Source organism: Eurypyga helias, unplaced genomic scaffold (assembly GCF_000690775.1).
Source record: "Eurypyga helias isolate BGI_N326 unplaced genomic scaffold, ASM69077v1 scaffold9588, whole genome shotgun sequence".
NCBI lineage: Eukaryota > Metazoa > Chordata > Aves > Eurypygiformes > Eurypygidae > Eurypyga > Eurypyga helias.
This window is the reverse complement of record NW_010267595.1, coordinates 53,753-67,977: the sequence shown is the minus strand read 5'-3', so window position 1 is coordinate 67,977 and position 14,225 is coordinate 53,753. Positions and strand designations below refer to the sequence as shown.

General features: G+C 42.6%; 1 protein-coding gene across 1 annotated transcript in view; it reads right to left on the bottom strand.

Moving 5' to 3' along the window:
- Positions 1–14,225, bottom strand: part of MICAL3 (microtubule associated monooxygenase, calponin and LIM domain containing 3) — a 40,470-nt gene that overhangs the window by 13,899 nt on the left and 12,346 nt on the right. Inside the window, exons 9-16 of the mRNA XM_010157478.1 lie at positions 13,157–13,283; positions 12,585–12,678; positions 10,757–10,904; positions 9,288–9,484; positions 8,865–8,977; positions 8,371–8,433; positions 7,114–7,287; positions 942–1,037 (exon numbers count right to left, since the gene is read on the bottom strand). Coding sequence (XP_010155780.1) covers positions 942–1,037; positions 7,114–7,287; positions 8,371–8,433; positions 8,865–8,977; positions 9,288–9,484; positions 10,757–10,904; positions 12,585–12,678; positions 13,157–13,283 — 1,012 coding nt within the window. The remainder of the gene's footprint in view (positions 1–941; positions 1,038–7,113; positions 7,288–8,370; positions 8,434–8,864; positions 8,978–9,287; positions 9,485–10,756; positions 10,905–12,584; positions 12,679–13,156; positions 13,284–14,225) is intronic.

The window sequence follows — 14,225 nt, the reverse complement described above, 5'->3', positions numbered from 1 at the left end:
CAGAGCCAGATAAATGCAACGTGTAACAACACACTGAGAAATCGCAGCAGTAAGGCAGGTCCAACTTAAGCCTTGTCTACTCTGCTAAAAGGCAACATGCCTTTACAGTGTTTACAGGCATACAAGTGTTCGGCAAAGACACTTTTTCCACCTACGGGGACATTTATTTGTACAATTCCCAGTTGAAGTTATGGGAGGTCTGTGGAACTGCAGCTGCCTTTTTATCACCTCGAGGTCAGTTCAGGATTGACCAGGAAGGAGTGGAATTTACTAGTGCAGTAGGAAGGCAAACCAAAAAATTAATGTAAAGAAGCACGATGACAGCGTACAACAAGACGGAAATAAAGGATTTCAGGTAGTATCTAAGCAGGAGGACAAACATCTGGATGGACATTTATACACCCTGATCAGAACAGCTCTCACTGCTCCAAATTCAAACTCGGACTGAACACAAACTCTTGTGAGACAAAGGCTTTGGGGGAGGGAACAGAAAGACCACACTGGACATGTGCAGACTGCTGCAACACAAAAAAAAGGCACTTCATACAAGTAATCCTCAAAGTTTCATGAATACAAGGGCAAATCTTCATTCACACTTGTTTAAATGAAGAGTGGTGATAGAGAAAAGTTCCATTTTCTTTCCCTGCTCTACTCCAAACCTTTAATTTCTGTTTTGCTGCAACTCAAAACTGGAAAAGGCCACTGTAATTACAAATCACCCTACAGTAGAATCTCAGAGCCTCCGGTACATCAGACAACCATCACAATCGTACTTTTGGTGAGCTAACACCAACCTGTTTCTAATCTACGTGGCTGAAGAAGCCCTATCACCATCTGAAAAAACTGGAAATACATTTGTAAGTGGGGCACCGGGTAACTGATCCAGTCACTTGTACAAGCAGTAATGAAGAGAGAGGGACAGAGCATGCAGAGGGAGTCACCTGCTGCCTGGGATATGGTGGAGAGGAGGGTGGAGTGGAAGAAGAGAGCATGATCACTTTTTTGGGGCAGGTCCGAGAACGTTCCTTACTCCTCAGCTTTTTTTAAAACAGAAAAAGAAAAAAAATAATCATAATAATGGTAGAAAAGCGGTAACATTACCATTGGCTTTGGTGAGACTGGCCAGAACACGTCAACGGAGAGGCCGTGATCCTAAGCGCACACCTCTCACGAATGACCTCAAGTCACATTTCATCTGAAGCCAAAGACGGAAGCTTTTCGCTCACAGCCACACAATCACACGTCCATTTGACAGATACTTCTAGGGGCAGCCAACATGTACTTACACCAATCATCAGTGGAATTTCTGACCCCAGGTCTTACAACCAGTGCAAGGTACAACCTGGAACACTCCACAGCACAGCTGGACTGCTCTCTGCTTCATGTAAAAGATATCTGTCCTGCTGACCTAATTCCTCTTGCTTGCAATACAACTCGTCAAAGTGTTGTGTTCTCAGCTACAGATCCTTCCTTGTTAACTTACAGATACTAAACCATCTCAGTTGAGTTAAACTGTCTTGCATCATTCTACTAGAAGAGAAATCCAGCTGTTTTCTAGATAAATTGTAGCCGTATCTCAGACTATACAATACACACACATTTTAATATACCAGAAAACATGCCTTTCTAGCTCTGTACCTCTGTACTATCTACAGTTTTTTCCCCCACCACTTCTTGATTACTAATTATCTTCTGCCTGATATTCCTTTCTGAGCTCTCACCAGAGCATATCTGGAAATTGTCACACTGCGATAAAAAAAATGCTGTGATTCCAAAGAGGCAGCATGCTGTTTCAAGACATTACGGATGTTCTTTATAGCCCTTACACCTGAGCAGCCACTAACATCTGTTTGGGTGTTCAGAAAAAAAAAAAAAGGAAAAAGAAAAATCAACTCTTCTAATTCAAAGAGATGCTACAAGCAGCTTACCCTAAAGCACAGGACTTCACACTGAAGTGGATGAGGAACATCCACACACTGTTTCAAAAGGCTCAGCTGTGAAGTCACTGATTCCCAGCTAAACATTTTCAACCACTCCAGCTATTCATGGATTTTCATCTGGCCACAGCCAAGTTTGCATTTTCAATTTCAACATTTTCACAAACACGTGTATTTTTCCATGGCAGATCTCAGAACGTATTACTGTACGGGTATCCGAACAACATGTTCAGTCCTCCAGTGGGATGCATTTCTGAGCATGCAAGGCAACGATGGCTATAGGAAAGATGTATCACCAGATGTAAATAAAAAATGAAGTAGAAAAATAATATTTGCATAGATCATTGGTGTTCTAAGTTCCCTTCTGTTAAGATTTCAGCTCCTGATGACTGTGGTCAGCTCAGTCTTTGTATGTGTTCCAAAACCAGAGTTCCAACAGAATTACTGTAAAGAATTTGTAAGTGCTACACCTTTATCACACTTTGGGGGAATATCTCAAAAGAACAAGCATCACACCTGCAGAGGCAGAAAAGATTTGCACCAAAGGACATGTGATCTCCATCTCACAAACATCTTCGCACACATCAGTGATTTAAGCTTATATATTACACGCATACCTCGTTGCTGTTGGGAGACCTATGAAACTATAGCAGGAAACTGCTGAAGGCCATAAGCTGAGACTCTGGAAAACCAGGACAAAATTCAGTTTAAAAGGTTCATTTCCCATACCATACCCAACCAGGCAGATCCTCTTCTGGATCGATCACATGGCTTTTCAATGGCTTCATGATCCCTGATGAGATGCTCTTTCCCAAAAGCAGCCAAAATGGCTTGGAAAGACATAGAACACACACCATGGAAGATGGTTTTATACAAGTAGGTCTTCATTTGAGGAGATTAACCACCATACCACGAAACAAAACAAGTTTAAGAGATACTACCCTCACATAAGATTACACACATTTCCACTGTGCGCGCACACTTAACAGTATTTTCATGCATTACTAGCTGCTGCTGAGATGCTCATAATAGCACAACCCTAGTTCTGACAACGCAGATCAACATTCTCAAACTGTAGCCCAATAAAACAATCTCTGTACTCTAATTCATGAGGAAAATGCAGGTCACACAGAACGCAGCGAACAGCAGAGTGGTGAGGTTTTTAACCTGCTTGATCTTCTGAAGATTTTCCCTTTCTAAGAGAGATAGCATTAAAAGGTCTTGTGATGAAAGTGAAAACTGGTTCAGAACAGATCCTGCCAGGATTTCACTCTTTCTAGGAATCCTGTCTTAGCAAGCCAGCCCGACCCCACCTGTACAACAGACCCAGAGACAGTCTGCCTCAGAAACTCACTGAAACTGCTGGCCTTGTAACCCAACTCCAGGGCAAAGCAGGACTCTAGACTTCAATAGATAAACCAGTACAGCTAAGGAAGTCTACCTGACAGGCACTGGCAGCCAATAGCCCAAGGCAGTTGTAAATTTTCCATCAAATTGGGGGTCCAACCCAGACCACAGCCTTTGAAACTGTGTGATTTCTCCCCTGCAATCGCTCTTCTGCTTTTGCAGTATACCTTCCTCTGCCACGCAGTCTCCAACACGCAGGACCAAACCTATCAAACACGTGACACAGAAATTTCCTTCTCCCAAAGACCCCCGAGAACCTCAACTTCATAGGATCATAGAATCATAGAATGGTTTGGGCTGGAAGGGACCTTAAAGATCATCTAGTTCCAACCCCCCTGCCATGGGCAGGGACACCTTCCACTAGACCAGGTTGCTCAAAGCCTCATCCACCCTGGCCTTGAACACTTCCAGGGATGGGGCATCTACAGCTTCTCTGGGCAACCTGTTCCAGTGCCTCACCACCCTCTCCGGGAAGAACTTCTTCCTGATATCTAAATCTAAGCCTCCCGACTTTCTATTTAAACCCATTACCCCTTGTCCTGTCACCACAGGCCCTTGCAGAAAGTCCCCTCTTCCAGCTTCCTTGTAGGCCCATCCTACCTACTGGCAAGAACATCAGGCAACTTGTGGTTTCCCTGAATAACACGTCATCACTTTGCTCCTCTTCAAAGGACTCTCCAGTAGACGGTATCTGCTACGGAATCTCTCTCATATGCAGTCACTGACAGAAGCTCCCACTCACAAACTCTGCCACCTGTGCCAAACAAGACAACTCCTTCCCATAGCTTCACGAACAGCTTTTCCCAGTAAACCTTCATCCTCCCTAAAGAGCTCCAGGAGCAATAATCCTTTACATTACCTCCAGTAACACGGACTGGCACCCCGCACCAACTCCACTGCTGATAATCTGTGGCCCAGGAAATAGCTCTGTGGCTGGAGTGCCCAGTGTCTCAGCAGAAAGATGTTTCAGTGCCACAGTAACACACCGTCTCAGCTATCAGATTCTGCGCGTGTAAGCCACCAGAATTAGGAATCCCAGCAGCCAGCTGAGGCACTGCTTCAGCAACAACTTCCTGCAGGATGGATTTCTGTCCAAGCTCGGCAAAGCTGGCTGCTTGGCTCAGTGGCTTCCTGCCTCAGCTGATCTCTGATCAGTCGAGAATAAATGATTCTATATGCTCCCGTAGCTTTTGAATGAAGATGTTCTTCGTTTCTCCAGGCAAATAATAAGGAACCTTTGGGATAGGGACTGTTTCAATTGTTTCTTTGATCCTACTGTATCCTGCAGATTTTGCACCCTTGAGACCCAGGTTTTTGTATTCTCCATTTCAGTTGTCAGATGAAAAGCATGAAACATGGACCCAAGAACCAACCATCTTCTGTTGACACAGTGAACACCTGCAAGGTCTTAAAAAATCATGGATGATGTGTATCCACCCGAAAGTGCTCCTTAGTCTACAAAGAAGACTTTGATGACACAGAATGCAGAAGAAAAGATACCCAGTCAAGAAAACTAAACATAATGCTGACATATTTTTAAGAGTCTCTTGACAGTCCTACTGACAACAATTCCCCTGGGTCTAGGTCTTCTTTCTCGGGGAGGAATTTCCCAGATCATGGCACTGGTCAGGACACGCAGCACTAATTGTGTTGAATGCCTTGAACATGAAGTTCAACGTGAAACTCTAAACATGCAGAACAGTAAATTTCCAAACCAGTGTGACTTCTTCCTCTCGACTCCAAAGTATGCTCTGGTTAAACTGCAACCAGGAAGAAGCAGACGTTTCTCCAGATTATGGCTGCCAGAAAAACATCTCAGCACTACTGGAAACATGAGGAGGCCATTTGGACAGGGAAACAGTGGAAGCAGAGGAAGCCAGTGAGATAGGTATTCCTATCTGCCTGAAAAGAGTGTCTATTGCACGCCTTGTATTTGAAAGTGTAGTGCTGAGAGAAAACCACTGGCAATGACACTGAGTCAAAACACACGCGAGAAAATAAAATTTGATACCTGCTGATTTTTCTGCTGTTGATCCCTATTCTGACTCCCTCTGTGGCAGAAAACCTAAAATCTACTTAAATCACAGTAATGCAGGAATCTACAGTCTTCTGTAACTGCAGAACACAAGACTCCACATGTGAATAGCAAAACTGATAACCAATTTCACTACTTATACCAAGGAAGAGCTTTAATATCATAGATGGCGTGACACATTTAACCCCACTGGTTGCAATAATTACTTACGTATTTTCTTTCTTTTTTTAAACAGAGAAGTCTTTTTTTAAACAGAAAAGTCCAGATGATGAAATATCTACGCTAGGTTGCATCTGTAGGCAAGATTTCTGCTAAAACATCCACTGAAACCCTGGGAAGTTGAAACTAGCATGAGAGGGCAGGGAAAATTTGACTAAATCCTTTTGAAACATTAAACCATGCATCATTACTAGAGGTAGATGTTGATTTTATTCATTAAAAGTTCCATTATTTAAAACAATGAACTCCCAACAAGGTGCTAGAAAAGGACTGGTTTAAAAACAGGACAGTGACAGGTGGTGCTGGGTGCAGGCAATGCATTGTATTCATAATCAGTGTCTTTACCTGTTTCCACTGGGGTATGGGAGCAAGACGGCCCTGCTCTCGTCTGCTGGATGGTTGGTTGTGAACACGTTCTTGATAAGGCAGGACAGGTTGCTGCGTTTAGGGAAAGTGGGTTGGGACCAAGGAGGAAAGATAAAACAGTAAGGGAAACTCAAAGAAAGCCAGAGGAATGGGATACAGAACAAGACAGACAAACATTTAAGAAAAAAAAAATAAGGTAGGGGAGAATTCATTTAGCATGTAAAATATAAAAACGGAAAAAACATCCAAAAACGGGAGACTATATATGCTTTGGGACTTTCCCTGTATTTTCATTTTCCCTTCAAATCAGCCTGGTTATTGCAGGCAATATGTAGTGGCGGAGGAAACGTTTGCTTGCTAAAGGGTGGGATAAATGTCACCCTTTTGAGATTATGTTACACTACTGGTGTGCAGTGTAGCACAGACACACGACCTGGCTTTAAAGCAGCCAGGGCAGGTCCCACCCGCAGCCTGGCCACGGCAGCACAGAGCTCGGCACAAGCTGCGACGACAGACTGCGCAGCAGAGAAAGAACTCAGGCACTTCAACCACGTTCAGCCTTACACTGCTGGTACTGCAGAAGCTCGGAGAGACACGGTCTAACCTCAAACACCCTGCAGTTGCAGTGGTTCAGGTACCATCCTGAATAATCAGCAGCCATCAGGAAGCCTCACTTGGAATCACAGAAACATGCTGATTGCAAAGAAACTCCCAGGCACTCATCGGCTGCACTGACACACACTCAAAACTTAACCATGGCTCACAAGAACAAGCACATACACCCAGGCATGAACCAGTTCAAATCAGAAATGACTTCTGATATAGTTCTTAAACATTAGAAATGGGATGTTCCTAGAAAGCTTTTGAAAAGCAATAATAGTCATAAAAGAAACCTAATTGCTGGTAAGATGTTTTTGAAAGAGATTATGTAACATAACACAGGCAATGACAGGGAAACAGATTTTTATTAGTAAGTCCTTCTCCATCCTATAGTGCTAAATTTAAATTTTTTTGAGTAAGCTTCACTCTTCCCTAGGACAGCCTTCGAAAGAGAAGAGCACCATTAGCATCCTGACAAGGAATGCATGTTATTATTCATAATTTTCCTCCATAATTCCAAAACAGAGGGGTTTATTATCCATCTCCTACCTGTCTCCGTAAGCTTGAGGACTGCACCGGTGCATTCTCCTCAAACTTGGCCAGTAGCTGGGTTGCCATAGACTTGACTTTGTTCTGATTTCCAATGGCAGCATCAATTCTCCTCTCGGTCAGGGCGCTCACCAGGGTGGGCCTTTCTTCTCTGTAGCTTCGTGGGATGTCCTCCTGAAAATCAGCGATATCAAAATTTAACGAGATGCAACTGGATCACATCTTTTCCATTCTACCCCTTTGTGGTGATAGATTTCTAACACTGTAGAAAACAAATCTACTAGTCTGCACTTGAAAGTTCACATTTCAATTTCCTTTGGCATGTCAAAAGTTCTGTTAAACTTTACTTATCTTTTTAACCTTATTTCACAGAATCATAGAATGGTTTGGGTTGGAAGGGACCTTAAAGTCCATCCAGTTCCAACCCCCTGCCATGGGCAGGGACACCTTCCACTAGACCAGGTTGCTCAAAGCCTCAACCCAGCCTGGCCTTGAACACTTCCAGGGATGGGGCATCCACAGCTTCTCTGGGCAACCTGTGCCAGTGCCTCACCACCCTCTCCAGGAAGAACTTCTTCCTTACATCCAATCTAAACCTCCCTGCTTTCAATTTAACCCTGTTACCCCTTGTCCTGTCACTACAGGCCCTTGCAAAAAGGCCCCCCCCAGCTTCCTTGTAGCCCCTTCAGGTACTGGAAGGCTGCAATAAGGTCTCCCTGGAGAAGAGATACGCTTACCTAACAAAGAGAGCACAGGTGAAACACTCCCATGAACCCACTGACACAAAGCAAAGGCCTATCTTCAAACCTTCACTGACAACTCCAAGCACTAAATTTTAGAGTCCCTTGTACCTAATTGGGATATAGACATTTCAAGTGAAGGACTGCCTCATGGGGCACACTAGAAACATGTGCTTTTTGCCGTAACCAAGGCTAAAGACTGAATATGAATGAAAATTCTGACTACACTTCATGACTTCTGAATGAAAGTTTCATTCTTGGTGTCCTCATCAAATCAAACTGCAGTCAAAACAGAATGAGGGAACTGCAACATTTCATTTGTTGTGTACTGTTTTTTCATCAGTAAAATACTTGCACTAAAGCTACAACAAAGTGTAACCTCTGAAGAATAATTAATTTCTGTTTTAAAAAGTATCATATAAACCTTCTCTGAATATAAAAATGAAAGGACTGAAGTAGGAACAAGGAGCCTACCACATGTCTTCCTCCCTGACACCTTCCTCACTGCAATACTTACATCCTCAGATTGGCTGGTTTTTCTCCTCTTTCCTGCACCGTCCAGTTCCTTTTCTTTTTTGTCCTGAAAATGGAAGGAGGAGGAAAAAAACCCAGAGATAAGGAGTCTAATACCTTTCTGGCTGGAGATAAATGTCACCACTATACCTAAATAAGTTTCGCAACACAACTGTTTAATTCTCTGGCCTCATTCTCCATACACTTAAGGGGGTTCTCACCTTCAAATTGGACATTCTTTAACACTTTCAACTAATTGAGAACTGAGCAATCCGTTCTGTTCCAATACAAAATATATCCCCAAATACTACCACAAGGCCAGGACTTTAAGACTAAAATATACCAGTAATTGAGTACATACTACAGATGTAATTCTGCAGTGGCAAGTGTCATGCCTTGTGCCATGCCAGATACACGCTTACACATACATTTTGAGTACCACCCACTTGGACAGCAGCCTGACAGACACAAGAGTTCTCAGGACTGTGGTGTGGTTACCTTTGGAGTGCGTTTCCGAGAGATGCTTTGTCCTAGTTTACTGAGAAAAGAGATGGGCGATTTGGTACTGGCAATGAGGGCAGCTTTTTCTTCTGCATTCAGGTCCAGACTTTCTGTTAGCAAAAAAAGGTAGGACAAGGGAATATCAAGAAATTACTTCTATGGTGATATTACTAAACCTACACTATTATGGTGCTATTATTTGAGGACATCACTTGGAGAACATATTTTGCCTCAACTCCTTTTTTTGCTCCTGATGATGCTAACATGGGGTCTTGGTCAGCACCAATAAGTCAACTTTTGTAATGGCAAGTTACTGAGTGACTCCTAAGCTTATGCAGAAGCAGCATGAAGGTAACTCAAGCACAGACATTTATCCTGAAGCTGCCGTTAAATTGGAGAGACCTGCCCCAAAGTCCTTACCGCTAGAGGGGATGGTGTCTCTGAACATCTCGTAGAACTGTGTGAGGTACATCACCATCGACAGTTTGTCCGGCTCTCCGACAGATGCCATTTCCTTTCCAGTCATAATGGGAGATATTCCAAACTCTTTTTCAGCGATATCAAAGGCCAGCTGGTTATTCTTCTCCACATTGTGCTCATCCAAAGAATCAAAGTCTCTATAAAGGGCAGAAAGACAGCATGCACTGAATCAAGTAGAAACCAGTCTTCTGAAAGAACTCAGGGATCCTCTCTTTGATTTTTTCCTCCAAAACCTCTCAAATTTATTGCCCAGCAACCTCTTTGTATTGCAGAATTGATGTTACTTAATTGTGGTGAACATCGGCTCAAACATATTCTTTTTTCATTTTTTGCTCCTCCTCCAAACCCAGGTTTTTCTTCTTAAAGCTTTAAGCTCTGAAATATATCTTCACTTCCTCCTTTGCTGGAAGACTACTTTTTCCTGCTACGTAAAATATTCTGTGTGCTTGGAACGAAATTAAGCCTTCACTTTTGTGCCCTTTTTTTCTTGACTGATCCATATTTTAGTTCTTGTGGCTTTTAGCAAAACCTGTAGAACTATTTAAAAACTGTGCAAAATGCTGTAGCTTGTAGAGAGTTACATAAACCCTTTAGAAAGCTCTCCGAAATCTCCACAAGCTATGCAGCTATTCAACAGACTACCTCAGGTTAACGCGAGTACACCAACAGAGCAGTAATTCAGCGCACATGGAATGGAATAACCAAGTGATTTTGCAGCATGCTTCGCCTTGGATTGTGTCTTTAAATACAGGTCTAGCATTTATTTTTTCTAATGTCCCTTTGGGAAGTTGAAGCCATTTCAGATTTCTATTAAAGTACCAGAGTCTTTGCTCCTATTACTACTTCCAGCCAGTGTTTTCCCCCCTCCAGAATCTGGGCACTGTTTTACCTAATACAGAATGTAAGAGGATGCCTCTCTCCGTTATCCAATCAGCATGTTAGTGCACAAACAGCAGCAATGTCTCTATTTAGACTGTGGGTCATTACTTCTAAAAAGAGCAGCCTAAAAGTCTTTTAAAAGAGGTACTGTTAAACATCTGTAAAGGGCTGTGTAGAGGCTTGTTCGTGAGAACTTCAACGGAAGCTCTGAACTCCTGCTGACTAACTTCACAGAGAAAAGAGCTGTCAGTCAGTAACGCTTTCCAGTCAGTACCAATTTGAAGCTTAATTCTGTCAAATCAGCCAGAAGGGAAAACGACAACACATTTATCTTCATATTCATCAAGCTATTATGACCTTCCACTCTGCTGGTGAATCACCATACATTACCTTCTAGCAAGTTTAATTGAATTCATTTCAATCCATTTCTCCATAAGTCACAAACGCATTGCCTCAGACTCCATGCTCTCAGTGCCAACTATCACTAACGTTCTGCTCTTCCCGGTTATTCCAAACAGCCAGTTACTCACATTAAGTCTGGACGGTATCTGTGGATAATGGCACATAGAGCTAGGCCGCTTTTCCACGACATCGTGAGATCAGTCACATTTACGCCAGCGTATCCATCAGTCTGCCTCTGGCACCAACTGAGCAATTTACTAGAGCGAGCGACAGACTCTGCAAGAAAGCACATTTTTAAGTAGACATGTACCACAGCTCTTCCAGGAATTCTGGAACCAACATAAAAAACAATGAATCAACAAATAAAATCTTTAGGAAAACAAGCAACTCCTTCTACATCCAGCAATACAGGATAGAATTTTTTATCTTTTTTAATATAATCTTATCTATTTTGGATCCAAGAAAAGAATTTTAATTTGCTAAAACATAATGTGCTGGTTTTGGCTGGGAAAGATTTAATTTTCTTCAGACTACCCAGTACAGAGCTGTGTTTTGGATTTGTGCTGCAAACAGTGTTGCTAACACAGGGATGTTTTCCTTACTTCTGAGCAGTGCTTGGAGAATCAAGGCCTTTTCTGCTCCTCACCCAATCGGCGAGCGGGCTGGGGGTGCACAAGGAGTTGGAAGGGGACACATTCGGGACAGCTGAGCCCAACTGACCACAGGGATATCCCCATACTGTATGACATCAAGCTCAGCATATAAAGTTGAAGGAATAAGGATGTTTGGGGTGATGGCATTTGTCTTCCCAAGGACCAACTAAGCATGATGGAGCCCTGCTTCCCTGGGGATGGCTGAACAGCTGCCTATGCATGGGAAGTAGCGAATGAATTCCTTGTTCTGCTTTGTCTATGTGCACAGCTTTTGCTTTACCCATTAAATTGTTGTTATCTCAACCCACCAGTTTTCTATTACCCTTCCTATTCTCTCCCTCTCCCACCAAGGGTGAGTGAATGAGCAGCTGTGTGGTGCTTAGTTGCTGGCTGGTGTTTAACCATGACAACAAGTAATTATCTAAGTTATAACTTGACAGGGTTCTCACCCAAGCCCTTGTAAAAGGGCCCCAGGAATCATAAAACAGTCACAAAGGCTTGTTTTAAATATGATCAAAAGGATACACAGTAGCACTCAAGCCCAGATAGAGTATTTCTAACAGAAGAACTACAAATGCACTTCTGCAACTTCTTCTCTTCTCTTGAAAGCTTTCCTTTAGAAGCCCTGACCTGTTTTGACCTGACCTTACTGCAAGATCTGACAAGATTACAGCCTAAAGGGATGTGGTTGCAGGCCAAAGAACAAATCAAAAGTCTACGTAGCTATTCAGCAGTGAAAGGGAGGCTTAGCAGCAAAGTGCCATTCTGAGAGTCCCCAGACGCTATCTGGACATCCAAAGGCAAGGTGTGCCAAAAGAAAAGTTCAACATAGCCCCCAGGGTACAGGACAAGTAGGCAGATACAGAGATGATTATCACAAGGCATCTAACTTTCAGAATAATGCAAGCCAAGTGAGGTTTCATTTAGTTAAGCTAAGAGATGAGAGTAAGTAAAGGAAAGGATGCACATGGACGACTGCACAAGAAATACCTTCTGCTGTGTGTGTAAGAATTCAGAGTTTACTGTTAGAGTGAATTCAGGCTAGGCTTCTGCACTCAAAGTAAGGGCATTGTTATAGGATAAAGGAGGTGAAAAAACCTCCTTATTTGCATAAGCAAATATAACAGCATAATAAAGCAAGGGAAATTAGGCAAACAAAAATATAGTTACATGTTAACTGAAAATTGAAAAATCAGAAAACCTAAAAAGACTGGTTAAGTAATGCTTCAGAGCCTTGCTGCTCTATGTCCTGAACTAATCCAGTTCCAGAACACTGAAAGGAACGAGCAGTTGCCAGGCTTACCATTCCGAGTCAGCTTCGGTGTCCTAGAGTTGACAAAGTTCTCTATTTCCAGGTGAATGTCTTTCAAGTCTCCTGTATTATACAAGTGGCGTACCTAAAATGACACCAAAAAATGAAGAATTACCAACACGCCACACACCCAAGATCCCTACAGGAAGAGGAGGCCAAGAAGGAGCCATCCCAAGGCAAAAGCGGAAGACAAGTACACTTCAGGAGCAGAAATCTCTGGTCCAAGAACCCCAGAACAACAGAGACAGCTAGTCAGTCTAGCTGACTGCTGCTGCTCAGCGGATACCAAACCGAGGTGACAGACTGCTACACTAGATTATTACAAAGAAAATCCACGCGTGCATGCATTTCACGTATCATTGCACCAAGGTTATGCTGTCCAAATAAAACATTCCTAAACAGGAATTTGTTAAAAGTACAGAGAGCCACTCGTGACTGACATATCTGGTTTTCACTACTCCAAGCTATACTGCCTCATCAGGTCCCTATCTGGCCCCAAATCATTAGCACAGCTGCAGCTCTGGAAAGGCAACGCAGACTGGGAGCATTCAGAATCCAGTTACCTGCTGTGGCCGCAAGAAGTTGACGTTGATATTGGGATACCGGGTGGCAGGATCAATGCTGTAGTGGCTGAAGTTTTTACTCACATTCTCAGGGGTGGTCTGAGGCAGTAGTCTATAAATGCTTTCCCTTGGGAAAATTTAAAAAAAAAAAAAAAAGTTTTGGGTTGTGTTTTGGCTTGTTTGTTTGTTTTAGGTTTTGCGCGTTGGTTGTTTTGTGGTTCGGTTTTGGTTTGGGTTTTTTTCAAGAGATGCATCACTACTAATACTGCTAAACTAATCCTAGAGAGATAAACATTTAAATCAGAAATCTAACCACTTCAGACACTGAATAGGTAAGTTAAAATGTATTAAAATCTGCAATTTAATACAACTCAGGAAATCAAAAGGAGGAAAGAAAACAAGACATTAAGCATAACCGAAAGGGTTCCCAATACAAGACAGACACTGAGACATGGGAGCAACTCAGGAAGAAGGCCACCAAGGGGACTGGAGCCCTTGCCCAGCAAGAAGAGGCCAAAGGAACTGGGTTTGTTCAGCGTGCAGAAGAGAGGGCTCGGGGAAGATCTTACTGCTGTCTGCAAATGTCTAACGGACAGGTGATGGAAGTCTGGCTCCAACTGCAACATCATCTTCACCATTTTTAAAAATTCAACCAAATGGAACTTTAAATATCCATTAGGCCATTTATACAATTTTTAAATGATACCACAGCTCCTGATGGTCAGAAGGTGCAGTTGCTTAGATTTAAAATAGGTTCTGTCAGACCTTGCTTTTCCTTACTCCATCTTTCAACTACCCAAGTTGTGATCTCTAAGGTATCATCTGGAGTTACCAAAACAACACTCAAAACAAAGATAAGAACACGAAGAACTCCATACTCCAAAAGAAACACAAGGTGCTGTTTGGCTTATATGAAACAAAGCAATCAATTTAGGAGAACATAAAATAAAAGCAGGTCTCCACTTCCTTAAAAGAAAATCATAAAATGTATTTACAAGATAATAGGAAATGGCAAGAATTTTTGTCTCTGGTACTTTAAAGGCATCTACATCTTCATCTGCTTTGCTAT